Genomic DNA, 26,442 nt, shown 5'->3' with positions numbered 1-26,442 from the left:
TGATTACTTTCATACCAAAATATATTAATTTTATTAACACAGAACAACATTAAACGTTTCAGTGCCACACATATATTTTTTTCAGGTTTCTTAGTGTATCTCCAGCTCACAGTAGCTGTAACGCTAGCGCCTTTACTTCCTAAAACGTGCTTATTAAAGAAAAGCTGAAACATGTAGATTAGTTTTATTTGCTTTTTAGCAAAATGCATAATTTTTTCTTGGTCATGTGTATTGTTATTGTTTTTATTTTGAGTTTTTAGCGGTTTTGCTCCATTCACCTCCATTGATTTTGATCTTGCTCGCGGGCTCCCTCTAGCGGTTATCAGTGATTTCCTGCTGTAACTGTGGGATCGGAAGTGGGCGGTCTCGCTATAAAACAGCTGTGGCGGTCCGCTCCTCAGTAGGTGAAAGGTTGTCTGCTGAGTGTCCGCGAGCTGTGTTTTATACTGGGGTCCTGAGACTGACCTTCCTGCACTTAATATAACTATAATCACCATTATGTCGCTTTTAAGAGGTAAATATATGTTATATATGAGCTAATGTTATTTCTTATAGATCAGGAAGTCGTTCAGAATGCACTGAATACCTACATTGTTTGTAAATTAGCTTGTTTAGCTTATCTATACTTTCTGTGTGTTTGGTTTGATTTGTAGTTTTGAAATTATATAAGTAATAAAGTTACTTTCTAAGAAACTTATAAGGTTTCTAATTTTATTGTCATTTAGTTACAGTTATTCATAAATTCGTGCTTTTGTTTTTGTTTAATTAAATCACTGTTACTGTGCCTAGTTTTTGCAGTTTCTGTTATTCTTTCCTGTTGAGAGCAGAGAGAGAAGGTGATTAAATGAATAGAGAGGAAAGTAGAGTAAAGGTGACTGATGAGAAATGTTGGCATATGATGATTTGTTTGTGTTTGTTTGTTTGTTTGTTTGATTGATTGTTTCTGCCTATAATGCAACCTTTTATCTTAATATCAATTCATTTCTAATAGAAGAAGTGTCCACACACACTCAAATCTGAGCAAAGCTCTTTAATCTGCGAGCATTCAATCAGAGATCTTCTTTAAGGCCTAGAAGATTAGGTTAGGGTTTTTTACTTCTCTAGATCTCATATAGAAAAAGATATTTTACTGAATTCTTGCAGAATAAAGTGTTTATTCTTTGCTCAGATTTGTACACAGGATGGAATATATTTTCTATAGGAGTTAAAATTGAAGGGGAAATAGTAAATAGTAGTACAGGAATTGTAAACGTCACCATTTGATAAGCGATGTGTGGAATCACTGAGTATGAGCAAAAACAAATAAAGCATCACCTGCCAACTTTTCTCATCACTCACCTTTCCTCTACTTTCCCTCTCCGCTCAGTTAAGCCTCTTCTCTATGCTGTCAGCGGGAGTGAGTACTGGATTCTCTTATGGTATATGAGTCTCTAGGTGCTTCTGTATTTCTTCAATTACAGTCCCTGTCTTCCTCCCTCTGTTGTTCAGGTGTTTTCATCGTTTCAGCTAAGAGGACTCCGTTTGGGACGTACGGTGGCGTTCTCAAAGACCACACTGCCACAGATTTGGCTGAACATGCGGCTAAAGCTGCCCTCGCTGCTGGAAAAGTTGCTCCAGAGATCGTCGATAGTGTGATTGTGGGAAACGTCATGCAGGTGAGTGATTTAGGCCCCTATATTACACCCTGTGCAAGGCAAGGCACGTTGTGATGCTCATTGCTACCTTACACCTCATTAACAGACTATTTTCACACTATTCTCCTGCATCGTTTAAATAGCAACGGTGCATATATAATAGTATATATTATGTGCATATTGAATGCAGTTATTCTTGGTAACAGAAAACACAGGAGCTCCACTGACTGAATACAACCTAGACAGACGCCAACAGTCAGACGTTCATCGCTATGTTTGCAACACATGAGCTGAGCGTGCCCAGTACACACATGAACACACAGCAGCACGAACCCAATCAACAATAAACAGAATTTACAATAGCAATCCACCAAAGTCAGAGCTCACCTGACTTTTAAAAAGAATGATGAGCAAGAGACTTAACTGTGTCTGTTTTCACTCTGTTTCCTGCAGAGTTCTGCAGATGCTGCATATATTGCGCGTCATGTGGGACTGAGGTGTGGGGTGCCGATACCGACGCCGGCACTGACGGTAAACCGTCTCTGTGGATCAGGATTCCAGTCCATCATCAACGGAGCTCACGTAAGATTACACCTACACTCATCAAATCATTCAGCTTGCCCTTCACTCACTGGAAACTTTATTAGACACATAGGGGAGTCATTGCAAAAATCCTGAGTAAAATATAAATATTTGCATTTTAAAAATGAAATAAGAGAAGTTGTTGAAATGATCTGTGGTATAAAGTTGGACTTTGGGATTGTCTTTGTGTTCAACTTTTAAAGATTTGTGTGTGTGTGTTTGTGTGTGTGTGTGTGTTTGTGTGTGTGTTTGTGTGTGTGTTTGTGTGTGTGTTTGTGTGTGTGTTTGTGTGTGTGTTTGTGTGTGTGTTTGTGTGTGTGTTTGTGTGTGTGTTTGTGTGTGTGTTTGTGTGTGTGTTTGTGTGTGTGTTTGTGTGTGTGTTTGTGTGTGTGTGTTTGTGTGTGTGTTTGTGTGTGTTTGTGTGTGTTTGTGTGTGTGTGTGTGTGTTTGTGTGTGTGTGTGTGTGTGTCTTTGTGTGTGTGTGTTTGTTTGTGTGTGTGTGTGTTTTGTAGGAGATCTGTCTTAAAGAGTCAGAGGTTGTACTGTGTGGAGGGTCAGAGAGTATGAGCCAGGCCCCGTACGCTGCTCGCAACATCAGATTTGGCACCAGACTTGGGCTTGACCTGAAGGTGGGGTTAATTTTTATTGGTTCGCAAAAAGAGAAATATATACATATTTATTTTGTATTTATTTATTTGTTTATTTTTGCTGTCAAATAACTTTTTGGAGTCCTAAAAGTTTTTTTTTTTTTTGCACATAAAATGTAGGAATTTTAAATTTAAGATTAAAATTTTAACATTTTTTAAATGTAAATAGTAAAATAAACTTATGTGTTTGGCCAAATAAGAGAAAAGACTTTATCAGTTTATTTCTTCACAAACTGCCTGTATTTGTTTGTTTACCAAAACCTAGCTCGAGTAGCTCTGCTAAGGTAAACTCCTGATTAGAGTAGCACTGTGTAGGTAAATTCTTCATTAGATTAGCAATGCTAAGGTAAATTCTTGATTAGAGCAGCACTGAGTAGGTAAATTCATGATTAGAGTAGTGCTGCAGAGGCAATTTTTAATTAGGGCAGCGCTCCCGAGGAAAACACATGATTAGTGTAGCACTACTAAGGTTTGTATGCTGAGATATTAAAACTATTATTAAATTTAAGTTTTTTTTTTTAACTGCATTATGTGACAACAATGTGTTTAGTTTATGTAATTGATTCAGTGGTGATAAAAGTGACAAAATGAATGACAGAACTTTAAAACAGTGTTCTGTATTCGGACAGACTTTTTATTTTGTAAAAATAATGATTTATGTACAACACTCTCTAGGAAGTAGTGTTAAATTTTTAATAAAATACAAATAAAAAGTAGTCTCATTAAAAGGTTTAGAGAATGACTTCTAATATTCTGTTCTAAAAATAACATCCTGTGTTTGTGTGTGTGTGTGTGTGTGTGTTTGTGTGTGTGTGTTTGTGTGTGTGTGTTTGTGTGTGTGTGTGTGTGTGTTTGTGTGTGTGTGTTTGTGTGTGTGTGTGTGTGTTTGTGTGTGTGTGTGTGTGTGTGTGTGTGTGTGTGTGTGTTTGTGTGTGTGTGTTTGTGTGTGTGTGTTTGTGTGTGTGTGTGTGTGTTTGTGTGTGTGTGTTTGTGTGTGTGTGTTTGTGTGTGTGTGTTTGTGTGTGTGTGTGTGTGTGTGTCAGCTTGAGGACACTCTGTGGGCGGGGCTCACTGACCTCCACATAAAGACACCGATGGGCGTCACAGCAGAGAACCTGGCAGAGAAATATCAGATCAGCCGGGAGGACTGTGATCAGTACGCCTATCAGACTCAGCAGAGATGGAAAGCAGGTGAATTTTACACTGCAGCACCAGTGCTTAACTCACTATCGGCTCGTTTCTAACCCGCCTGTTTCCTCCTGCAGCTCACGAGGCCGGATACTACACCGCTGAGATCGAGCCCATCGAGGTGAAGGGCAAGAAGGGCAAAGTGCCCATGACCCACGACGAGCACCCCCGTCCCCAGACCACGCTGGAGCAGATGGCCAAGCTGCCGTCCGTCTTCAAAAAAGGAGGAACAGTTACTGCAGCTAATGCTTCTGTGGGTATCAAAATAAAACACATTTTACTGTTTATTATTAACTCACCTTAAAATTAATACATATTAAACACAGAGAGAGAAACTGTATAGTGTACGCTAGGGGTGGGAGATATGGCCCTAAAATAAGAATTTTATCAGGTTTGTAACAGAAGTCAATGATCCAGAATATCATGATACTAATAATAATAATGCACTCCAAATATCTCCATATATCCAGGATTAAAGTAAAATAAATGATACTGGACAGATATAATCTGTCTCTAGTAGATATATAATTGGGAAATGAGAACAGTGTGGGACTGGGGACTGTTTACATTAACACGTGATTAATCTGGAGATTTTAACACGTTATTTTCAATGGCAATAATCACGTGACAAAATACACAGAGCCCACTTCAGTATTACTGGTTTAATTTGTGTTTAGAAAGTAGATTACTTTTTAATTTATACTGAAATTTAGAGAGTAATAAATAAACACAGAGCACACATCGTGTTTCCACTGTGTTGTTGAATGTGGAATATGGAGCTACACTTATAGTAGCATCAACACTACCAGGTCTGCCAGAAACACCACACTACACCACTAGTGTTACATAAATGATTATAAACATTGTTTTTCACACTTTAAACAAATCTTTCTCTCAGGGTGTGTCGGATGGTGCGGGAGCCGTGGTTATAGCCAGTGAGGATGCTCTGAAGGAGCACAAGCTCACCCCATTGGCTAGAATCGTGGCCTATCACGCCTCAGGCTGTGATCCCAGTATAATGGGCATTGGTGAGTTATAATCATGCACTTAAAACTGAATAAAAAGTAGAAAAATAGTTGTTTTCTCTTTGTAAAGTGAATTTAATCTCCCTGCAGGTCCTGTACCTGCTATAACTGCGGCTCTGAAGAAGGCGGGACTCTCACTGAAAGACATGGACCTGGTGGAGGTGTGTGCATCAGTTTGATTTGATTACTCATGTCATGCAAATGTGTTATTCAAGTTTTAGATATTTAATCCAGGTTTTTGTTTGGTTTTCAGGTGAATGAAGCTTTTGCTCCTCAGTATTTAGCGGTTGCTAAAGCTCTGGGACTGGACCCAGCGAAGAGTAACGTTAACGGAGGGGCTATTGCTCTCGGACATCCACTCGGAGCCTCTGGAACCAGAATCATCGCACACTTAGTGCATGAGCTCAGGTAAACAGACTTTTAATGTAGGGAAGGAAGTCCTAAATGAGGGAAATCGCTCTATAAAATCAAACTGGTGATTCAGTTTTAGTCACAAGCTGTGGCTGAAGAGGGAAACAAGGTAAAATAAGAGCTCATTTTTACTCATTTATCTGCAATTTAATCAGTTAGACACAATTGTTCAGTGTTTTTTAGGAACTGTGTGCAGGGTGTGATATCCCAAAATAGCCTAAATATAATTAACAGGGGAATTTTTAAAAATCTTTTTGATCTATTAAAAACATTTGTAATGATTCGTTATCATGAAGCCATTGATTTACCCTTTCACCTTTTCTAAAAGAGACTTTAAGCTCTAAATCAGGTTCACTGGGGGGAGCGAGTGCTGTGCGTGATCAGGCGTACTGATCATTTTACCAAATTGCTTATAAAAGTCTTGTTAAATATGTCTTGTTTTAAAGTTTGGGGCTAAAAACAAATAATAATAATAATATAAAATAAAAATGTTATATACAGGCTTCCAAAGCCCATTAGAAAATTTAAACAAAATATATTACTTTTAATTTTATTGGATTTTTTTTTTTTTACAGAATATGTTGAGTCTTTTTTTGTGTGCATTAAACATAGGAAACATATAGGAAGTGCATAATTCAACTTCTGAAAGGAACAAAAGAATTTAAATAATAATCACTTTAAATAAATATTGTGTTTTGTTTGTCTCTAGACGCCGCGGCGGCCGGTATGCTGTGGGCTCAGCCTGTATCGGAGGAGGACAGGGCATTGCCATAATCTTGGAAAACACGAAATAAACAGAGCGTTAATCATGTATATGTTCATACAGACATCATGTTTAGACACCATGATTAAAGAACACTCCACAGAACTCCGCCCACCTGCCAATCATCATTAAATCACCATGATCTTCAAATAACATGCATATGAAAAAAAAAACATCTTTAATAATAAATCTCTGAGAACTCTTAATGTGTTTATAATGTGAATTGTGTGACATTAAAAACAACTTTGAACACAAATTAATCCTGTTAACAAAACTACAGAGTCTGGGGATGCATCAGCGCTTTTTTTAGTTTTAGTGCTGTAAATCTCGTAAAGTTCTTCAGTGTGGAATATGGAGCTACACTAGTGTTTATTTCCTCCTTCAAACCTCTCAGTTAAACTCAGTAACTCATCACATTACAATATTCCCATTTAAAAGCATCAAAAATACCCTGAGATTATTTAGTACATGGTAAAAATAAAAATCGGGATCTTTTCTGCCAGAGCTAAACCACACTTCACTATTGTTATGGTCTCCCTCCCGAACAGTATTTTTATACATAAAAATCACATTTAATCACAAGTAATCAGTAGAAATACTCCAACATTAACTCTAAATTGTTCCACTGAAAGGTTTTCATTCTTCTTCTGTAAAAAATAAATGCAGTTTTGAAAATGTAAATCCTTGTGTTCTGTTTTCCAATAAAGAGAGCAAGTGCAGTGAAATGTAATGTAATAGTGGTTTTGCATTTTATTTTTATTTACTTATTCTGCAGGTCTGTGTGGAAAAGCAATGCATCTTGTAGATTGCATTTACATTTTTCTACAGTAGCGTTTGCTTTTCAATTTGGCAGTAATTCCTCTTTATATTTACAGCAGCTGTGAATATATATATATACAATCTTTAGGTCTGGAGCTCCGCGTGGTGATGAGAGTGTTGGCCTACAGGGGGCAGTCTGACTCCTCCTGCCGCACGAGCTCCACAACAAGAACCGCAGAAAAAGAGCCGAAACACCAAAGAGCCGGAATAGAGGATAATACCCACTGCAGAACATCTTCAGTATTTGTCCCGAGTGAGTCCAGAAAAAATGAGTGTGTTCATGTGGAGCAATTGAGAAAAATCCTATTTTATAAACGTTAAATAATTTTAAGACTGAAACACAAAGCAGTGCAAAATGTTTGAGAATTGCAGGGGTTATTTTATAAGCTTTTAAACTCTCCAGCCAAACCATTACAGCTCAAGGGAGCAGAAATATAGTGCATTTACTGCATAAAATTGTTGATGTTTTGATGTCTGCTGTAGAAAAAATGACAAATATGGTTACATTTTCTATTAGATTTTTTTTAGCAAAATGCATTTTTATCCTGTTATAAAAAAAGTTATTTTATTTTATTACCTGTTTAGCCCTTTCAGACATGAATTATCTCTTTCATTTTGACCTTTTTATTTCATAAACCATCCCTAAACAGGATCTGTCACTACTGTTTATCCAGAGTTTTTGCAGTAGGCGGAGCCAAGCTACTGTTTCATTAATTTATAAACTTGTTCATTGGCTGGTTGATGGTCTATTCTGATGGACAACAAACAGCTCACAAATAGTGTTGCAGTTTGTGCAACAAAACATTAAAAAATAAAGAAAATAAATGATGTTTACTGTAATGGATTCAGGGTCTCGGTCTCCCGCGCGGGCTCCCTCTAGCGGCTGGCGGTGATTCTCCGCCATTTTGAAGTGGTCAGTCTCGCCCCATAAACCAGCTCTGTTTACACGTCATGCGCGTATATATAGGTGAAAGTCCCGGATGTCGGTCTTTTTTCCCTAGCTTAAGGTAATCACGCTCTCCATGGCGATGTTCTCTCAACACAATCTATAATCATCCGCTTTATCGGGGCCGCGCTGTGGGTTTAGAGCTTGAGAGAATGTGCTGTGGAGTTTTTAAGACTCTAATATGTGAAGATTTCGTGTGTAAAGAGTGAATTTAGGGATTAGATGATGTGTTTTGTGGGAGCGGGCCGCGGTCCGGCTGAGTGGAGCGGTTAGCGGGCAGCACGCAGTCGCTCCGGGCTCGGTTCCGCTGGAGCTTCCGCTGAGCTGCTGGATTAATTTTATTATTATATTTATTATGAGTTTAGTAGTGTATCTGCGGTTCTGTAAAGTGTGTGTGTGTGAGCTGTGCCGCTAGTGTTTAGTGAGTGTAATGTAGTGAGTATGCTATGCTAAACTAAGCTAGGCTAACGTTATATTCTCATTTATAAACAGGACAGTTCTCTTAGAGTAATTTATACTCGTTTACTTGCTGTTTAATGTATATAAAGTTCGTGATATTAAGCTTAAACTGCTCATAAATCAGATTATTCTGTTATTTTCTCTGTGTTGCACCTGTGTGATAGTTGTGGTATAGCTAGTTGCGTCAATATACGAGCTGTAGCCTTTAAATGACTGTAAAAGTGTTTTATTTTAGCTTAGTTTAACACACTGGCTGTAAAGTTATGCTTTAATTAAAGACATAGAGCTATGCATTTATATAAGGCTATTTTATTTTAGTTAATACAGTTTATATGTTGATATGAACAGTATAATAACCCCTGACCTTGGTGTAGCTATGCATGCATTAATAGTGCTGGGAGATGATGGAAAAATATACTATTACAGTATTTATGATTAATCCTGTGCTGCACAGTATTTAGTATTTATCATGTTTGACTCTCAAAATGCACAAGCAGTGGCAGACTCTTAAAAAAATCTCTGCAAAATCCAATACACTTTAATGCAGAGTACATTGATTTTACATATGATAAAAAGATGAGTCTTATTATTATTATTTTTAATATACACTATATAATGAAATACACTGTTATATAAGTGTTGGTTAAGTAGGGATTGTATGCATATTGTTTTTTTGTAGAAATTAGTGCTTTGGGGAGGTATTGGGAGGTTAGTTTGATTTTGACTGATGATGTAATTTGGTTTCAGATGGCTGAGGGCGATAAGAAGAAGGTCGCCCGTAAGGCGCACTGCAGCCGTAACCCCGTCTTGGCCAGGGGCATCGGCCGCTTCTCTCGCTCCGCCATGTTCGCCAGGCGGGCCATGTACAAGAGGAAGACCAAAGCACCTGAAACCAAGGTACCACACACTCACCTGTCCCCCAGTCCTCCTGCTGCAGGATTTCTATTACAGGGTTCCTGCAGGTCTTAAAAAAAACTTAAAAACAGGCAGATTCCACCAAAGATCTTAAATTAGTCGAGTGTTGATGATCTGTGGCACAATCAGATTTTTAGTTATTAATTATTTCTAATTCTTTAGTTTAACTTTTAATATATCGTTACATGGCATATCTACATCAAATACAAGGTATATAAGTGGGTTATAATGAAAAGTGTGTGTGTGTGTGTGCGCAAAAATAAGTGTTTGGCTGTTTGATCTCAGTGCGTTCTTGTTAAACACAAACTTACTAAAGTTGTGTTTGTTGATTTTTGGCAACGTTCTGCAGGTTAAACTTTCTTTCTGTAAATTATTAGGTTCAAATGATCAGTATAACAAAATTCAGAATAGAAATGTAGCTGTATTTAATAGATCCACAGTGATTCCCAAGCTTTCAAATGTATTTCTACATTGTATTCCGAAAAATAAAATTCTTGCCAGAGACATTTAAAGCTTTACTCTGTCTAATCAGAAGTTCTGTGTTTCTGGGGGCTGCTGGTGTTTATACCGGTGCTGAAATACAAATTCTATAATAAACAGAGGAGTCCCAAAGAAACGGACCTGTTTACCCACTACCTGTCCGTCAAACACTGACTTAATCACCAGAATACTGAGTTAATTCAGCTTCTGAAAACTGTTTCAGTCAGAGTTTAATTGATAACTACAGAGGTTCTTGCAGTAGTGTTTTGTAAGTGGTCTCCAGTAATCAATATAAATCTCACTGAACTGTAAAAGAAGACAGTTCAGTTGGGGACCTCCGTGTGAAGATTCACTGAGATTTGGCTTAAATTTAAAAAGCCCTACCAGATATGAAGTCTGTTCATAATGAATTATGGAAATGGTGATAATGCTGATATAATTATCTAAACTTTATATTTAAGTAGTTTTTGCTTGTTTTGTTTAACTGTTAAATCGATCAAGTTGTGATTAATTCATGTTCTGTTTTTTAGATTGAGAAGAAGCTGAAGGACAAGACCCCCACCACCGCCGTCAAAACTGTTGGTGGAGACAAGAATGGAGGCACCCGTGTCGTCAGACTGCGCAAGATGGTAAATAGACTGGAATTTGTTTTTATTGCTTTTATTTTATGAGTTTTAGGGATGCAAAATAATTATATAGGATGTCTAGATATTTCAAACCAATATTTGTTGATTTTAGTATTGTAGCAGAATCACTTGCTGCTTATTAACATAAAACAGGCCAAAACTGACCATGCTAAGTGGAAAAATTAGCTTATCAATATATTCCTTTTTTTATTAGTTTTAAAACTTTGTCGCATCATCACACCCTGTATTTTTTTAAAAAAGTCTTTTAAAGAGGATCAATCAGCTAAAAAGGGAACAAATCTCAGGAGAAACCTTTTTAATTTTATTGGTTCTGTACAGTTGGTTAAAAGCTAAAATGTACGTATGTATGACTAAGTTATATTGAAGTGTTTATCTGCATTGTTGCATGTTTAATGTTCCTTATCCTTTTTCCAGCCCCGTTATTACCCTACGGAGAATCCTCCCCGTAAGCTGCGGAGTCACGGCATCAAGCCCTTCTCTCAGCACAGGAGGAAGCTGCGCTCCTCAATCAGCCCTGGAACTGTGCTCATCATGCTCACCGGGCGCCACCGCGGAAAGGTACCAAACCTTAACACTCTTATATTGTATGTACAGTTATTGCATGTTTATTACAGCTTATTACACTCCAAACAATCACTGATTGGTGGAAACTTCACACTAGACCTCGAGCAGTTTGGACTGTGTGTCTCTCCACTCTTCCTCCAGACTCTGCTCCCTTGATTTACTTTAAATGAAATGTAAAATTTACTGATGATCAGTGATGGTTTAGAGAGTCATGTCTGTCATCTGCTGGTGTTGATCCACTGTGTTGAATCTGAATCAGCACTTTATGCTTCTCTCTCCTGACAACTTTTATAGAGCTGCAGATTTCATTTTCCAGCAGGACTTGGCACACTGCCCACACTGTTTAAAATATCTATTTTCAGCTGAATTACTGAAAGTAACTTTAATTATATTCTTCCTGTATCTGTGTTGGAACTTGAACTTGATGCACATTGAAGTGCGGCTCGCTTTTTCAGTCTCATTTCTCTAGTAGAAAATAAACTGGTTATTTTAAGTTTGTAATAAAGCTCTGATTCCTCCTCCTGCAGCGCGTGGTCTTCCTGAAGCAGCTGGGTAGTGGTCTCCTGCTGGTCACTGGTACGTCTGTGTTTATTATAATTTAGGATCTGTTCTTGGTGAATGCCTTTTTTATTTAGTGGCTGAATAATTTTTGTTCACTTTATTTATAAATCTTATTTCTCTTTCTCTCTTCAGGACCCCTGGCCATCAACAGGGTTCCTCTTCGCAGAGCCCATCAGAAGTTCTGCATCGCCACGTCCACCAAGCTGGACATCTCCGGCGTCAAGATCCCCAAAAATCTGAATGACGCTTACTTCAAGAAGAAGAAGCTCAGGAAGCCCAAACACCAGGAGGGAGAGATCTTCGACACCGAGAAAGAGGTGAGGGGTTTCTTAACCTACTAGATTTAACCTCAAAAGTAGATTCCAGTGTTTAATAAAATACTTCTGTGGAAATTAGTCAGCTTAAGCTTTTTACTCAAGTAAAAGTGTTTAAAATAAAATACTGCTTTCAAAAATACCTAGAGTACAAAAGTAAAAGTAATGTAAGGAGAAAAAATAAAACCAGCTGAAATGAAACAGTAACAAGAATATAGTGCAAGAGTAAAGTTGTCTAAAAAATAATTTTAGTAAAGTATATGTTTATAGTATGTTTAAGAGAGAGAAGTGTTGATACTTGACACATGATGAACACATTTATAAATGCTTTTGTTTATGATGCGTATATTGAATACCTGTTCTCTCTGTAGAAGTACCAGCTGACGGAGCAGAGGAAGGAGGATCAGAAAGCTGTGGATAAACAGCTTTTGCCTCTCATTAGAAATTTCCCTCACCTGAAGGGGTACCTGCGCTCTCAGTTCTTCCTGTCTAACGGAGTGTACCCACACAAACTGATTTTCTAAAATGTTAATAAACAGTTGCTCCAACCCACAAACCTGATCTGAGAGTTTTAATGTGACTTTTAGTTCATCCAGAAGAGCCGTGGTGATGCATGTAGGTCTCAGAGACCAAGATATAAATGTTCTCTTTTTTTGCAGCACTGTCCTTTAATAATATAAGGTATTTAATTTAAATTGCACATATACTGAGAATCCTGAGCATGTACTCCACAGGCCGGTGTGTAAATCTGCGTGGGTTCATCTCTCATTATTTACAGAATGTAGGAATGCTGTTTTAATGCTGGAGATAAAAAGTTTCTTCTTCTATAAATCTGTTCCAGCCATTCACATGCTATTAAAGTTTATATTGCAGGTTAATTGCAATACAAGTTATTAAATGATCCCAAAGGAATCCATGGTGATGCGTCTCGAGCCCTTTAAAATATGTGCAAAATTGCTTACATTCACTTTAATTCTGGACGTCCCAAAATTACCTACACTAAACATCCTAAAAGCATCACAGAACTGTTTCATCTGATTTTATTTACTAAATGTAAGTTTACTGAGTTCTGGGAATAAAACTATTCTTATGGGAAAATCCTAATGCCTCACCCTTAGGTGATCTCATGAGATGCTTGATGTGGCACAGAGATGTCAACTATTAACTATTAATTATTAATCTGCATAATCTGGGTGTGTATGTAATTTTTACCCTTAATTCAGAACCCAACTACCCCACACTGAAATGTGTGCATCATTCTTTATTTATTTAGTTTTATTTAGTTATTTAGTTTTACTAAATAAAGAGTCAGGTCATATTCATAATTAGCATATGTAAAAATCTAGCCATAAAGGTTGTTTATGCATTGGTTCATTGTTTATATTAAGCCTCAAGTGTTTTACAGTGTATTTGATGTATATATAAGATGTATGACACGTGTACTAATCTCTATCAGTAAATTCTTTTTAAGAATCAAACCAAACCCAACAAGTGCAAACGGTGAAGCCACATCAATGTTTATTTAAGAGACACACTAGAGGTTTATGTGTAACAATAAGGCCAACATACTCATATCAACAGTAATATATAACCAACCCTGAGTGTGTGTCTCATTATTGGTGCCATCCATCTTCCAATCATCATCATTTACCAAATCACCTCCAATTTCTTGATCTTGGTTGATCTAGATCTTTCTCAGGCTCACAGCACCACGTCAGTGTCCAGAAGAAACCAGTCCTCGCCTCCACCCAGACCGCCCAACCATTTCGCTTTAATTAAAAAATCCAAAGGGACATAAAATGTTCAACTTGTGTATAGAAAACAAAAATAAATACATGTTTTTTTCCTCATCTCTCACAAACATTTCCTTTAAACAAAAAAAAAAGAACAAAAGGAGAAGCAGCCAAGAGAAGGCAGGTCCCAGAACAGGAATGATCGGCCTTTCTGTACAGTCAGTATTTAACGGTTAGCTGACGGTGGGCCGTCTCAGCCGGACTTGAAGAGCAGAATTGCCACCTGGCCCAGGTAGAAGTAGATGAAGTGCTTGGTCTCGTGGGTGACGTAGCTGCCGAAGTTCCTGCCCACGATGCAGTGCCAGGTGGGGTTGTACTTCTTGTCAAACTCCTTGTAGAAGAGAGAGAGAGAATATGAGCGTTTAGTGGGAGCAGAACTCGAACAGGAGCGTTCTTATTCACTCGTCACGTCTCAGATTTTCTGCTGACAGTCGGCTGCAGATTTATTCGATTTTTGCTGAAGACTCACCTTTTTGATGTAGGCAGCGATGTCCTTCTCGATGTTGTATTTCTCCAGAGCCTGAGTGGCACATTCAACAGCATCCTGCTGCATCTCCTCAGACATGTCCGCATTTTTGATCACTGCCTTCCTGTCAGACATGGTTCCTCTGAAAATATAAAGAATAACCAGTTTGTTATAAAGCACTTATTATGCTAATTTGGAAAATGCATTTTAATATATGACTAGCTCCTTTAAGCTCTGCCTTAAACACTGCCTTTCTCTCACACTATACTGCTAAACTAAACAGAGAATAAGGAGATGACTAGAGGGAGTAGGGCTATACAAAATTTTATACAATTTTGTTGTCTTGCAATATAGGCTGTAATTATTATTATTCAAATATTATTGATAGACAGCTTGTTATAATCTATAATCTTGTTAAAATCTGAATTGGCCAAGTTGCAAGTAAACGCCCACAGTTTAAATTAATTCGCATTACTGACTCTACTGCGCATTCCTGCGCACACATCGCGATGCCGATGCTAAAACGATATATATTTGCGCACTCCTAAACCGAGTAGCAGCATCTCTCCAGGAGCAGCAGTGAAATTATATTAACGTTATCTAGATAATAAATACTGAACCAAAACATCACACACACACACAAATAACACGAGAAAAAGCACTACTCCGCTGTAAAAAAAATATATGGTTCACGCCAAGGAGGCTCTTATTTACAATACAGCCCCATCTTCTCCAGTAAGAGCTGGTTATATAATCTGAGCACATGGGCTGAAGCTGCTGCTGCTGGAGAGCCTTTTCTCCATCATTATTGCATAACTATCTGATCAGCAGCGCTGAATCCTCGCGATCCGTTGCTATGGTCACCTTCTCCAGATCTCTACTGCTCACCTACTCCCTGCTGTATCATCACCGCTTTCCTGCAGCTGATTAATGATCTTTAAATCATATTTACACATCAATCTGAATGATTTCACACACAATTTTGTTTTTAATTTTCTCAATTCAATTCTTATAATATATATATTTTTATATTTTATGAATTAGGGAGGTGGCCTCTATTATTGACCATTTTTAAATCAAAATGTTTTGTTTTTCTTAGGAGAATAATATTTGTGTAACGTTAGATAAATATCCAGGATTTTAGGTTAGTAACCTAACTTACCTATTAGGCTGTTAATGTAAATAAGAATAAAGAATATGTTTTTTTAATGACTTGACTGGTTAAATTAAAGGTTAAATAAATAAATAAATGAATAAATAAATAATAAAAGAGGGTAACTAGTTATTCTAACCTAGCTATTAATAGTAGCTGGTATTTAGTAGCTAAGTTAGAGAGGTGGGTAAACGTTAGTTAACCTAACTATGTTTATCGTTAATAGGCACAGGCCTACTACTATATGTTATTTATATTTATAGGTTATATATTGTTTGTGCTAAGTTAAGTTAAATAGTAAACTAGCTGGCTAGCTAGTAATCAATTTAACTGAATGGCAGGTTATGTTAGGTAGCTAGTTAGCTTAGCTAGGTTAGGTTAAGTTAAAAAAAGCTAGTTAAGCTAGGTTACTAGCTGTTAGCTGTTACTAACATAGTGAGCGTTAGGTTTAAGCTCTTTTTTAGCATTATTAGGTATTTGTTTAATTTTAAAAAAAGAGAGAAAAAAAGAGCTTGATGCTGTATGTTATGTCATCTATTAGCTACTGGTTAGCCTAACTCTTAACCAGCGTTAACAAACGTGAGCTGCGTCAAAAAAACGTAGAAAATCTGAGCTAGTTAAGCTAAGCTAAGCTAGGTCAGGTTAGTTAAACTAAACTGCGTTTGAAGCAAGTTGCACAAACGTGACTCTCTATATCTGAATAAAAACATAACAGGTATAATTTAAAAGAATCCCAGCCCGTATCCAGACTCAGCACAGCACGTTTATCTGATATTTACCTGGTATTCCGGCTCCACACAGCGAGTAGAACAGTAAATGAATCTCTCTGAGCGCCGCTGCCGCTGCTGAACTCCCGCTAACTGGTTGACTGAAAGTAAATGTGGGTGTGTGGCCGACTACTCGTTGTGCTCACTCTCGCGCGCCATTGGCTGGCCGTTGCCTCCGCGCTCTTGCCATTGGTCCGAATCGCAGCGTTTTCTCCACAGTTTACTCCAGCATTTTATTTCAGACCATGATGCTCTGCGGCTGAGACGCCTAGCTTGTATCCATAGCAACGGACGCGAACGGCAACAACACAGCTAAGCCTGCCTAAACTAAACTGATGGAAGAATGTGTGAGAATTTAATTTAATTTAATTTAATTTAATTTAATTTAATTTAATTTAATTTAATTTAATTTAATTTAATTTAATTTAATTTAATTTAATTTAATTTTATTTCATATTTTTTATGTTTTATTAAACAACCATCATTATAAAAATACAAAAACAAAACAAGAAAATCTAAACAAACAAAAAAAAAAACAAGCAAACACAAACAAAAAAAGAAACGGGATTCATATACAATTGAAAAGTTTCTAAATAACTATGAATCTATAAAATTTATTATGTTTAACTTATTCAAATCAGATAATAAGTGTAATATAGCTATACAAATCTGAATAATGAAGTCGAATATATATACATAACTTTTGTGTAATATGTATACCTGCTTCTGGATGTCTAGAATTTCCCCTCAGGGATCTCTAAAATATGTATGTATGTATCTATCTATCTATCTATGGCATATTTGATGAAATAATGGACAATAGTAAATACGAATTCTTCTGGTGGATTTTAAATGTTGATAAGTCTAGATTGTGGAAAAAAGATGCAGGATGACTATCATCCAGAAATTTGTCTCCATCCAAATCATTTTTAAACTGAATTAAACAGACTGAGGACTTTTAACACGCTCTTCAAAGATACTGACTTCTGGAACATTTTTAATTTGTTAGTGCATTTATATCTGATGTAATTAATGTACATCTGTGCTGTTTTTTATACTGTTACTATACTCTGATATTATGTGTCCCGTTACATACTAACACAATTTTTAGAAAAAAAAAAACAAGTCAAACATGGTGGTGGTAGTGTGATGATCTTGGGCTGCTTTGCTGCTGTAGGACCTGTAATTGCTGGAATTGATGGAATGATGAATTCTGCTCTCTACCATAAAACCCTAAAGGAGAATATCCAGTCATCAGTTTGTGACTAAGTTCATGCGTCTAGCTGCTGCTTTTATACACTTGTGGACATGGAAGTGATTGGAACCTGAATTTAATGATTTGGATGGGTGAGCAAATACTTTTGACAATATTGTCTACATATAGAATACCAGAATCTATCTAACCTGGGTAAAAGTTGGTAATTTTATTGTTTCATGACTGATATATTTACTAAAAATGCAACATACCACCTAAACTAAATACATCTTCAGGTATTCATGACCAGACCTGTAACCAAACTACTCACACATGTAAAAGTTCCAAGTAATTTTTGTTTCAGCAAGGAAGTTTATTTTATACAGATGTACTCAGATCTTCCACACAGCCACACTCTGGAGTCCAGCCCTGAGGTACAGGATAGTGTTTTCATGTGAACAAAAGCACCAAAGCACTGTGGGTAAAAATAGCAAAGGAGTGTTTTAATCTCCGGCTCTCAGTAACTTCCTCAAACAGACTAAATATATAACATCCAGTTTATAGCACCATAAAACATTCTGATCATCTCCACTTCCTTTTTTCATTACATATTACTCAGCTCATATTACTCAACTGCGCTTATAAAACATGATCGATTACGCTCGTGTTTAATCATTTCTTCAGCACGTTGTATTCTCTTCACACAAACCAGTCATCAATAACAAATATTAAAGCATATCATCCCAAAAACAAGAAAATTACCTTTTTAAAACAAACAAAAAAATACTGTAACAGTAACTTAAACCTGCGAGTGAGTGAAGGATAGAAGTTTTTTTAAATGGCTTCCATTTGTCACAGCTTGATGCAGAGCTTCTACACATGATAAAACAAATCATTAAAAAATGACAAACATTTTAAATAACATAAAACCCTTGTATAATGTATTCAAATTATTGAGAAAACATTAAAAAAATCCAGAAATACGTAAATAACAGCTCACTGACGAGCGTCGTCAAGTTCTTCTGCATTCAGTCTGTTTTTTTCTGTCGTTATCACTTTTCTCATGATCTGAAATAAAAATGTCTCACATTCTACATTATTCAGACTCTCAGCTACTGTTTCATAACTCATTCATTCACAACACACAACTCTACCCTAAACCCTAAACGCAGCACCTGCTTCTGAAGAAAGACTGTAACCTATAACTGAACTAAATACCAATATAATATAATATATATACGGCCCTGAAGACGAGAAAGAGCACCGGCGTATTTCAGTTTTATTGTTGTGTTCTTCACTCGCTGCGTTCTTTAGGTTCTCTGTATTTCATATGAATGTAGTCAAAGATGTCCTTCTCACTGTCCACCAGCAACGGCTCTCCAGGCATTCCTACAACACAAAAAATATTAATTACAGTCTTATTTTAGTGATCTATAGCTTGATTTAAGGCATGTCAGTATGTCTTTGCCATCATAACGACGGGAAAAGTACACCCAGTGCAGCTACAAACATGCAAAAGGAATGTATTAATTCTCTTAATTAATCACGGGTGTGGTAAATAATAAATTTGGGCATAATGTGAAATAATAAACCAATCAGAATGTCTCTTGTTCATCATTCTCTTTAAGAGTAGATCAGGTGAGCTCTGTCTTTGGTGGATTGCTATTGTAACGGTGCAGCTACCTGGACGTGTTCAACAAACTCTTCTCAGCAGAGGAAACTGAGCTGCTGGTTGACGCTGTGAAGGAGCTCCAGCAGCTCATTTACGGGAACAGCAATGTTATTTTATTTACTATTCTGTTTATTGTTGATGTAAAAGTTGGGTTTGTGCTGCTGTGTGTTCATGTGTGTGTAATAAGTGGGGGTGTACGCTCGGCTCGGTGACTGGTATGACTGGTTCATTTTGTAACATAACTGCTTCGACTCATCACATTCATTTCCTTTGCATCAGTTCATCCTAAAAACCCACACTGTGATTGGACTGGAGTGAGAGAAGCTCATATTCTTAAATAAGCAAATACAAGGAATTCTGGATTTATTGGTGTCAGTTTTACAGAACACTCAACATGTAAGATAGACCTCTTATTTGGAGGAGCTCCTGAGCGGTAAAATGCAGAGCGTCTGTTCATCACTGTGTAATTGTTTACAAGCAAAATAATAAAAAAAAGCAGCAAATGACTAAAGCTTTCCCAAACGCAGCCACAAATCCAAATAAAACACCCAGAATTGTGCAACTGCTCCACGGTACGGGTGTGTGAGTTTGTGTGAGCCCCACCCACAAAAGAGCCGAGGACCGGCTCTGGGTGCGGACTTATTTATTTAGTGTGAAAATATTTTAATGTGCATTAATTTGCAAAGTTTTTTCTATTTACTCTGAAACCTGAAATTGTCACCTCAGTAACAAAACAGCAGGAACTTTTAAGAAAAAAATACCTGGTTTTAACAAAAAGTAAAATTAAAAAAGTAAAAATAAAAACGTGTGAAAAGTGTGAACGCAGCCTCTGTTTGCATGTTCACGAGAGCGTGCATGATTTAATGAGCTCCAACTGACTCCATTTTCCCAGTAAGACGGGTGGTAAATCTTAGGTTATAAAATATGGAGCGACACCAAAATGAAAAACCCATCAATAATACTATGTTTGTTAGGAATACACTCGACAGGGTTCATACAGATTTTAACTAATAAAGTTAAAGGCAAATTTATGTCCATACGATTTTTAAAACAAAAATCCAAAAATCAACTAAATCTATCATTAAAATTGATTATAGTTGGTCTAAAATGGATCAGATTAAAATGCTGACGCATAATCTTTAATAATAATAAAATGTGAGTAAGATCCTGAGAGCTGTATTGTTTAGATGCTAAATTACTAAATTAACTCTGAGCTGATTGATGTATTTATAGCTCAAAATAGATTTTCTCCATCAATAAAGTGAAACACAAAGATTTGCAGACTAAATTTTCATGAATTTCTGGGTATTTTTATTTTCCAGGACTGGAAATTACTATTTTAAATTTCCAGGTTTTTAATGAGCGTATGAACCCTGACTGGAGCTATAAGTTGTGCCAATATAACACATTACAGCACTCGCTCTACTGTATTATTGATTAATTATCTATAGTAGTATTAATAATTATTAATAGTTTTTAGTACTGGCTCATGCAATGAACACTGAATAACCAGTAAGAGCTGCTCTTTCCTGCACCAGAGAGTAAGCTGCTGTCTCTGTCCTTTTTTTTTTTTGAGCAGCTACAGACAAAGATGCTTCTGTTTGTTCTCCATTGTTCACCAATTTCTTGTTCTCGTCCACCAGGAGCAGAACTGCACACACTCTTCAAAATAATCAGCCCAGTTACAGCTTTATAAATAGAGACTGCAGGATTCTCAGTCTTTACAGATAATAACAGATTATATCTGTTTTTGCTCAGCATTAATGTCTTAAAAATGTACTAAAAAAACAAAAAAAAGCTGTTACTTCTTTCTTCATATCTTACCAGTGACGCCTAGCGGACGGATAGTGTACTCATTCAGAGTAAAGCCTTTCTCCAGAGCGAGGGTTCTCATGTTCTTATTGAATATATCACTCCCAGTGAAGTACAGCACACCACAGTAATACTGATCCTTAGGAATCAGTCTGTAAAGAGAAATATACACAAATACATTTAAATACAGTTTAGAAACATGATTTACAGCTCTGAAAATAAAATTAACACTTCAGTTTCTGAATCAGTTTCTCTGATTTTGCTATTTATAGGTTTATGTTTGAGTAAAATGAACATTGTTGTTTTATTCTATAAACTACAGACAACATTTCTCCCAAATTACAAATAAAAATATTCTCATTTAGAGCATTTATTTACAGAAAATGAGAAATGACTGAAATAACAAAAAAGATGCAGAACTTTCAGACCTCAAATAATGCAAAGAAAACAATTTCATATTCATAAAGTTTTAAGAGTTCAGAAATAATCAATATTTGGTGGAATAATCCTGGTTTTTAATCACAGTTTTTTCTTCATGCATCTTGGCATCATGTTCTCCTCCACCAGTCTTACACACTGCTTTTGGATAACTTTATGCTGCTTTACTCCTGGTGTAAAAATTCAAGCAGTTCAGTTTGGTGGTTTGATGGTTTGTGATCATCCATCTTCCTCTTGATTTTCTTGATATTCCAGAGGTTTTTAATTTGATTAAATCAAAGAAACTCATCATTTTTTAAGTGATCTCTCATTTAAGTTTGTTATTAATTATAATAGCTAATAAATTTGCAATAAAATTAGTTTATAATTAATTATAGGATTTTATAAAATAACATTGGAGCATGTTATCACACTATATTTTTTCAGCTCAGATATAAGCCATTGTGCACCTGATATCAATACGACGGTGATCATGATCCTCGTCCTCCTCATCCTCCTTGTGCAGCTGACACACACCCTGAGAAAAGAAAAATTAGGTTAAAATAGGAAATGATGTGAGACAGAATAAGAAAGTGAATAGGAAGCAGAGTATCGTCCTCACCATGAACTTAGTGTCTCCTTTGGAAAGAGTATCAGTAATAAAGCCAATCGACTCCAGGTGTTCCACCACTGCATGAAGCAGTTTCGGCTGAAGAATAAAAACAGAACAAAAGAAAAAATGCATTAACCTTAATAGTTAAGAGTAGCTGTCTTTAAAAAAAACTAAAACTTCATTAAAAACAGTTTGAGTAAAATATCAAATAAATTAATAATAAAATTACAGTGCAGAATTTTGCCGTTTGCCCATTTATAATCCCATCAACACGTTTACACTAACTAATCTGGAGTTTGTTTATTTTTTGTTACAAAGGAAAAAGAGAGACAAAAAGTAATGTTTGTGTCTGTGTAAACAGAAAGTTGCTTGCTCATATCTGAACTAATAATTAAGGATTATTATTATTATGCATATGATAATTTTTGCATAAGTAAGTGCTTACTTGTTTCTCAGACTCTGAAGTAAAGTCCGGGTGAGTCAGCAGGATATCAATATCACCACTCGATTCCGCGCCTGAAACAGAAGCATATCATATACATGTTCATCAAAGAAAAGCTACTCTTAAATACATGGGTTTATGCATTTTTTTGCTCTATTTTTATTCTTCAGCCAAAATTGCTTCAATATTTGGTGGAATAATCCTGGTTTTTAATCACAGTTTTTTTCAACATGCATCTTAGCATCATGTTCTCCTCCACCAGTCTTACACACTGCTTTTGGATAACTTTATGCTGCTTTACTCCTGGTGTAAAAATTCAAGCAGTTCAGTTTGGTGGTTTGATGGTTTGTGATCATCCATCTTCCTCTTTATTATATTCCAGAGGTTTTTAATTAAGTAAAATCAAAGAAACTCATCATTTTTAAGTGCTCTCTTCTTTTTTTTCGGCGCTCTATAACACATATTTACACTGTTTTCCATCTGTTAGCAAGTAACTATGCAGCACATCAACAATCCATAAATAACTATTTATTTATGTAACACAGCAAATGAGCAAACCTCGTCGGTAGCTGCCACAGATGGTGCCAATGTACTCCGAGTCCAACTCCTCTAATTCTTGTAATATCAGAGCCTGCAACATAAAAAACAGCACGTTAATACATTAATATATTACTACAGATACTACTAATACAGATCAGACTGTAATAGGAGCACCCAGTCCTGATCCTGCAGATCTACCACCCTCTAGTGATCAAATCCAGCACAGCTGACGGTCATGTAATACCTGCCTCACGCTGCAGGATTTTATAAATACTGGTATTAACTGGTGTTAAAAACATGAGAGAGCCACACATCAAGACATTTTTCACTGGATTTTCTGCCTTTAATCACTATTAGTGCTGAAATTAAATAAACAGACACTTTTATATTGCCTAAAGGAATAATGTCCCACCTCCATTTTCTGCATCTCTGAGCGGGGAATTCTCTTCTCAAATTCTTCAAAGTATCTTTAGGAATAATAATAAAAAAAAAACATATCACTTTTTAATCCAGATATTGTTGTATATAGTCGCTGTCAATGAAAAACACTTATGTCCATTTTTTGTTGATTTTTAGTTTACTAAATAATTTAAACAGAAAAACTGTCTCTTACACTGTGCTAAAATGTTTTGATGAACAGACCAATAGAAACTCTTCTTCAAAATGACCTGAAATAAACTCTTTTTACATTGACTTCCATTGAAAGTTTACAAGGTTTTTTTTTCTCTCTCCTGTAAAGTTGCTGTTTTGGAGATAAGTGTTTTTCATTGGACAGAGACGATATATTGCATATATATTAACATAAAAAAATGCATATAACATATACACACAAACAAACAGTTTTACTATAGCAAATTAATAACAATGTAAATATGGTCTAAAATTCAAGGTCTTCATCTAATAAAAATTAACACTTACTTAAGACCAATTTGCTGATGGTGATTCAGTTTGTGCTCAATTTTCTTCAGATCTGAAATAAAGTTGTAAAGTTTATAAAATTGTGATCAGAACATACAAAACAGAAAAGGACATAAATACATAATCAGAGAAACAAACCTTCCAAAGTTTTTACTCCTTCCTCAAAGAACTTTCTAGCAGCAGCCGGGCTAATAAGAAAAGGAACAGTAAGATATTAATACATACTTTATTACAGATTATACAGAGAAAACTGTTATATAAAGGCAAAAATCCACATACCCGATTCCAGTCACTCTAGTTAAAAAGTTAATAGATGAGCTGGTGTCGTCACTGCGAATCTGGAGAGGATAGATGTGATAAACCGGTACAGATGTGAATATGTTTTACAGAACTGTTTTCTGCTGTTCTAACTGATAGAGTCTTACACAAAATGTTTTTAAAAAGTATTATTGGGTCATTTTGTACACACAGTGGTTTAAGGTCTATGCACACCTTTTCTCCTTCTCAGCTTTAGCCTTTGGTTGATAAGATTTACATTTATTAAATATAAAAACAAATACACCTTTAAAACACCTTAAGACTTGATAATAATGGAGATTCTCTTTGTGCAAGTAAGTAGACCTTTAAATCTTGAATTTCACAACTTCTCTGAACTGCCACTTTCTGATAAAACACTGCAAAAACTACAAAATAAAAACGGATTTCACTGATCAAATCCATTTTTTTATACTTTAGACACTATGAAGATAAAAACAGCTACTAACAATGTAAATACTACTCCAGTATTTAAGAGGACTTACCTTCTCCAGTTTACGGAGTTTCCCTGTGGATAAAAACTCATCTATTTTCTCAGCGATCTTTGCACCAACTCCATCCTGAATGAGGAATGGGAGAAAGATAATATCATTCAGATTATAACCACGATGTCCTCATAAATTCTGATTTCCTTCTAATAAAAAACATAAAAATGTCAGTAAATGATTAAGGAAAGTTAAAACGTACCAGCTTTTTTGCTTCAGTGCCACTTTTGATTTTTTGTGGGTATTTAGCAATCACAGAGGCAGCTTTCCTAAAGAGAAAGGATTAGGAGTGAATTAAAAACTTAAAAGCAACACTAAAAAAAGACACCAAGAGCAGAACTGCTGTGATTAATCAACAATGCATTACCTGTAGGCGTTGTATTTATGAATGGCCCTGTTGACATTTCTTTCATAATTGGCCAATTCTAAAAGAGAGAAAACGTCAGATTAGAAGAGTAACTTAGATTTTTACACATGAAGCTCTTCGGTAACACTGATACTGATCATCCTGAGTGAATTCTGACATTATTCCTAGAGTATAATGTTTCAAAACCAGTTATGAAATTGTTGTTATGTGATTACAGTGTTACATCAAGATTGTAGTATTAAAATATTTAGTCATGTACCAAAAGCTGCTCACTGAATTTAGCGTATCAACTAGCTTTCTTGTAAAACACATTCACAGATATGATCAGAAATCATCGGAGGGGATTTAAACCCAGAGCCCAGACTGCTGACTGGATTTTACTTTCTGCTCATTTCACCCACAAAAAAGTATTAGTTAGCTAAATAACTTAGTTAGATAATTATGTAGATAGTTTACAGTTGTTTACATTTGAAAGGGGAACCTAATAGATTCATAGTTAGTCATTTTTCTTTATTATCCTAGCAGGCTAAGCGAGCTAATCTTAGCTTGTTATAAATAGTTAGCTTCCTCAGGCCAGCTAATGAGCATTAGCCAACATTAACATGAGCTAAACTGCAGCTTAGAGTTGAGCTAAATCCATGGAATAAGACATAAAAGCACAATAATAATCAGATATTGTAGCTAAATATTTTAGTATCAGTTTATAAGAGTAATAAATAATAGTTTGTAAGAGAAAAGTCAGGACAACAGCAGCAGGAACACTTAGCCGCTGCGCTAACTAACATTAACATTAGCGTTAGCTAAGCTAACCCTAGCTAAGCTATAGCCGGGGTGTTCTGTCGAGTTACGCTACCCATCGATACGTGCTTCCTAAAGGTACTACGCATGCGCTGTCTTACACTTTTTAATCATTTCTCATGTTTTTTTTTTAATAATAAATCTTTTTTGTGTACATTAAACAACCTTGACTCGCTGTCACTGCACAAAAGTGTAACACAACAATTAATGTTATTATTATTTAAAAAATGTATACATACAAAACCTCTCATTGCCAGAATTGTATAATAATACAATGATTTATGCTATCCAAATATACCAACCTACATCAACATGCTCTAAAATAGAGCTTATTTTGTATTTTTACAGTTAATTATACACTAGGGTAGCACGGTTTCAAAGGGTAGCACGATTCGACAGAACACCGGTCAGCTCCGTGCTCTCCGTGTTCACTGTGTTGGTAAAAGAGTAAATCTTACCGATGAGAAAGTCGGTGATTCCCTCGTTCAGGGTCTCCTGCGGGGCTTTGCGCTTACTCATGTTTATCTGCGGGTCTGTGCGGTGTTTATCTCGGGGTTTATTCGCTGTAATCTGTACTGTGGGGTAGTTTGAGGGTGAAACGCTGGAGACAAAGCTGTGGGTCTGCAGCTGCTCTCCACAGATAAGCCCCTCCCACTACTTACACGTCACCACTAGACTCGCCAATTGGGACAAAGCGAATCTACATAATGCAGTGTATATATATATATATATAT

The 26,442-nt window shown here is 36.2% G+C and overlaps 4 protein-coding genes across 4 annotated transcripts; 2 read left to right on the top strand and 2 right to left on the bottom strand.

The window, feature by feature from the left end:
• Positions 1 to 373: 373 nt before the first annotated feature.
• Positions 374 to 6,980, top strand: acaa2 (acetyl-CoA acyltransferase 2). The gene is made up of 10 exons (XM_022670548.2): positions 374 to 514; positions 1,489 to 1,655; positions 2,088 to 2,216; positions 2,729 to 2,845; positions 3,907 to 4,054; positions 4,129 to 4,304; positions 4,950 to 5,079; positions 5,167 to 5,237; positions 5,330 to 5,484; positions 6,197 to 6,980. The coding sequence occupies exons 1-10, from the start codon at positions 499 to 501 to the stop codon at positions 6,279 to 6,281; spliced, it is 1,194 nt and encodes a 397-aa protein (XP_022526269.2). The 5' UTR covers positions 374 to 498; the 3' UTR covers positions 6,282 to 6,980.
• Positions 6,981 to 8,057: 1,077 nt separating this feature from the next.
• Positions 8,058 to 12,511, top strand: rpl6 (ribosomal protein L6). Its single transcript, XM_007229130.4, has 7 exons — positions 8,058 to 8,076; positions 9,222 to 9,371; positions 10,400 to 10,498; positions 10,931 to 11,074; positions 11,608 to 11,656; positions 11,774 to 11,958; positions 12,327 to 12,511. The coding sequence occupies exons 2-7, from the start codon at positions 9,222 to 9,224 to the stop codon at positions 12,477 to 12,479; spliced, it is 780 nt and encodes a 259-aa protein (XP_007229192.2). The 5' UTR covers positions 8,058 to 8,076; the 3' UTR covers positions 12,480 to 12,511.
• Positions 12,512 to 13,451: 940 nt separating this feature from the next.
• dynll1 (dynein, light chain, LC8-type 1) lies at positions 13,452 to 16,305 on the bottom strand. The gene is made up of 3 exons (XM_007229129.3): positions 16,147 to 16,305; positions 14,218 to 14,356; positions 13,452 to 14,079 (listed from the first exon to the last, which is right to left on the bottom strand). Exons 2-3 carry the CDS (start codon positions 14,347 to 14,349, stop codon positions 13,942 to 13,944), a joined length of 270 nt encoding a protein of 89 aa, XP_007229191.1. The 5' UTR covers positions 14,350 to 14,356; positions 16,147 to 16,305; the 3' UTR covers positions 13,452 to 13,941.
• A 1,376-nt stretch (positions 16,306 to 17,681) lies between these two features.
• On the bottom strand, positions 17,682 to 26,375 carry polb (polymerase (DNA directed), beta). Its single transcript, XM_022670547.2, has 14 exons — positions 26,167 to 26,375; positions 24,911 to 24,968; positions 24,746 to 24,812; positions 24,544 to 24,618; positions 24,023 to 24,081; positions 23,882 to 23,931; positions 23,744 to 23,795; positions 23,238 to 23,292; positions 22,844 to 22,916; positions 22,289 to 22,359; positions 21,853 to 21,939; positions 21,701 to 21,768; positions 20,826 to 20,965; positions 17,682 to 18,718 (listed from the first exon to the last, which is right to left on the bottom strand). The coding sequence occupies exons 1-14, from the start codon at positions 26,225 to 26,227 to the stop codon at positions 18,624 to 18,626; spliced, it is 1,011 nt and encodes a 336-aa protein (XP_022526268.2). The 5' UTR covers positions 26,228 to 26,375; the 3' UTR covers positions 17,682 to 18,623.
• Positions 26,376 to 26,442: the final 67 nt, after the last annotated feature.

The sequence above is a fragment of the Astyanax mexicanus genome, chromosome 12 (genome assembly GCF_023375975.1).
Source record: "Astyanax mexicanus isolate ESR-SI-001 chromosome 12, AstMex3_surface, whole genome shotgun sequence".
In the NCBI taxonomy this organism is placed as follows: domain Eukaryota; kingdom Metazoa; phylum Chordata; class Actinopteri; order Characiformes; family Acestrorhamphidae; genus Astyanax; species Astyanax mexicanus.
Note: the sequence above shows the minus strand (reverse complement) of the source record. Positions and strands in the feature narration are given on the sequence as shown.

What these genes read in the sequence shown, in the direction of transcription:
- acaa2 (XM_022670548.2), top strand. An exon ending in TTGTGGGAAACGTCATGCAG is followed by an intron (nt 1,656 to 2,087) that starts GTGAGTGATTTA and finishes TGTTTCCTGCAG; the next exon opens with AGTTCTGCAGATGCTGCATA. An exon ending in CACTTAGTGCATGAGCTCAG is followed by an intron (nt 5,485 to 6,196) that starts GTAAACAGACTT and finishes GTTTGTCTCTAG; the next exon opens with ACGCCGCGGCGGCCGGTATG.
- dynll1 (XM_007229129.3), bottom strand. Translation starts at nt 14,349, where the DNA reads ATGTCTGACAGGAAGGCAGTGATCAAAAATGCGGACATGTCTGAGGAG. An exon ending in TCGCTGCCTACATCAAAAAG is followed by an intron (nt 14,080 to 14,217) that starts GTGAGTCTTCAG and finishes CTCTTCTACAAG; the next exon opens with GAGTTTGACAAGAAGTACAA.
- rpl6 (XM_007229130.4), top strand. Translation starts at nt 9,222, where the DNA reads ATGGCTGAGGGCGATAAGAAGAAGGTCGCCCGTAAGGCGCACTGCAGC. An exon ending in TCGTCAGACTGCGCAAGATG is followed by an intron (nt 10,499 to 10,930) that starts GTAAATAGACTG and finishes TCCTTTTTCCAG; the next exon opens with CCCCGTTATTACCCTACGGA. An exon ending in TCTTCGACACCGAGAAAGAG is followed by an intron (nt 11,959 to 12,326) that starts GTGAGGGGTTTC and finishes TTCTCTCTGTAG; the next exon opens with AAGTACCAGCTGACGGAGCA.
- polb (XM_022670547.2), bottom strand. Translation starts at nt 26,227, where the DNA reads ATGAGTAAGCGCAAAGCCCCGCAGGAGACCCTGAACGAGGGAATCACC. An exon ending in CAGAGATGCAGAAAATGGAG is followed by an intron (nt 22,917 to 23,237) that starts GTGGGACATTAT and finishes TTTATGTTGCAG; the next exon opens with GCTCTGATATTACAAGAATT. An exon ending in CACCGTCGTATTGATATCAG is followed by an intron (nt 20,966 to 21,700) that starts GTGCACAATGGC and finishes TTCTCTTTACAG; the next exon opens with ACTGATTCCTAAGGATCAGT.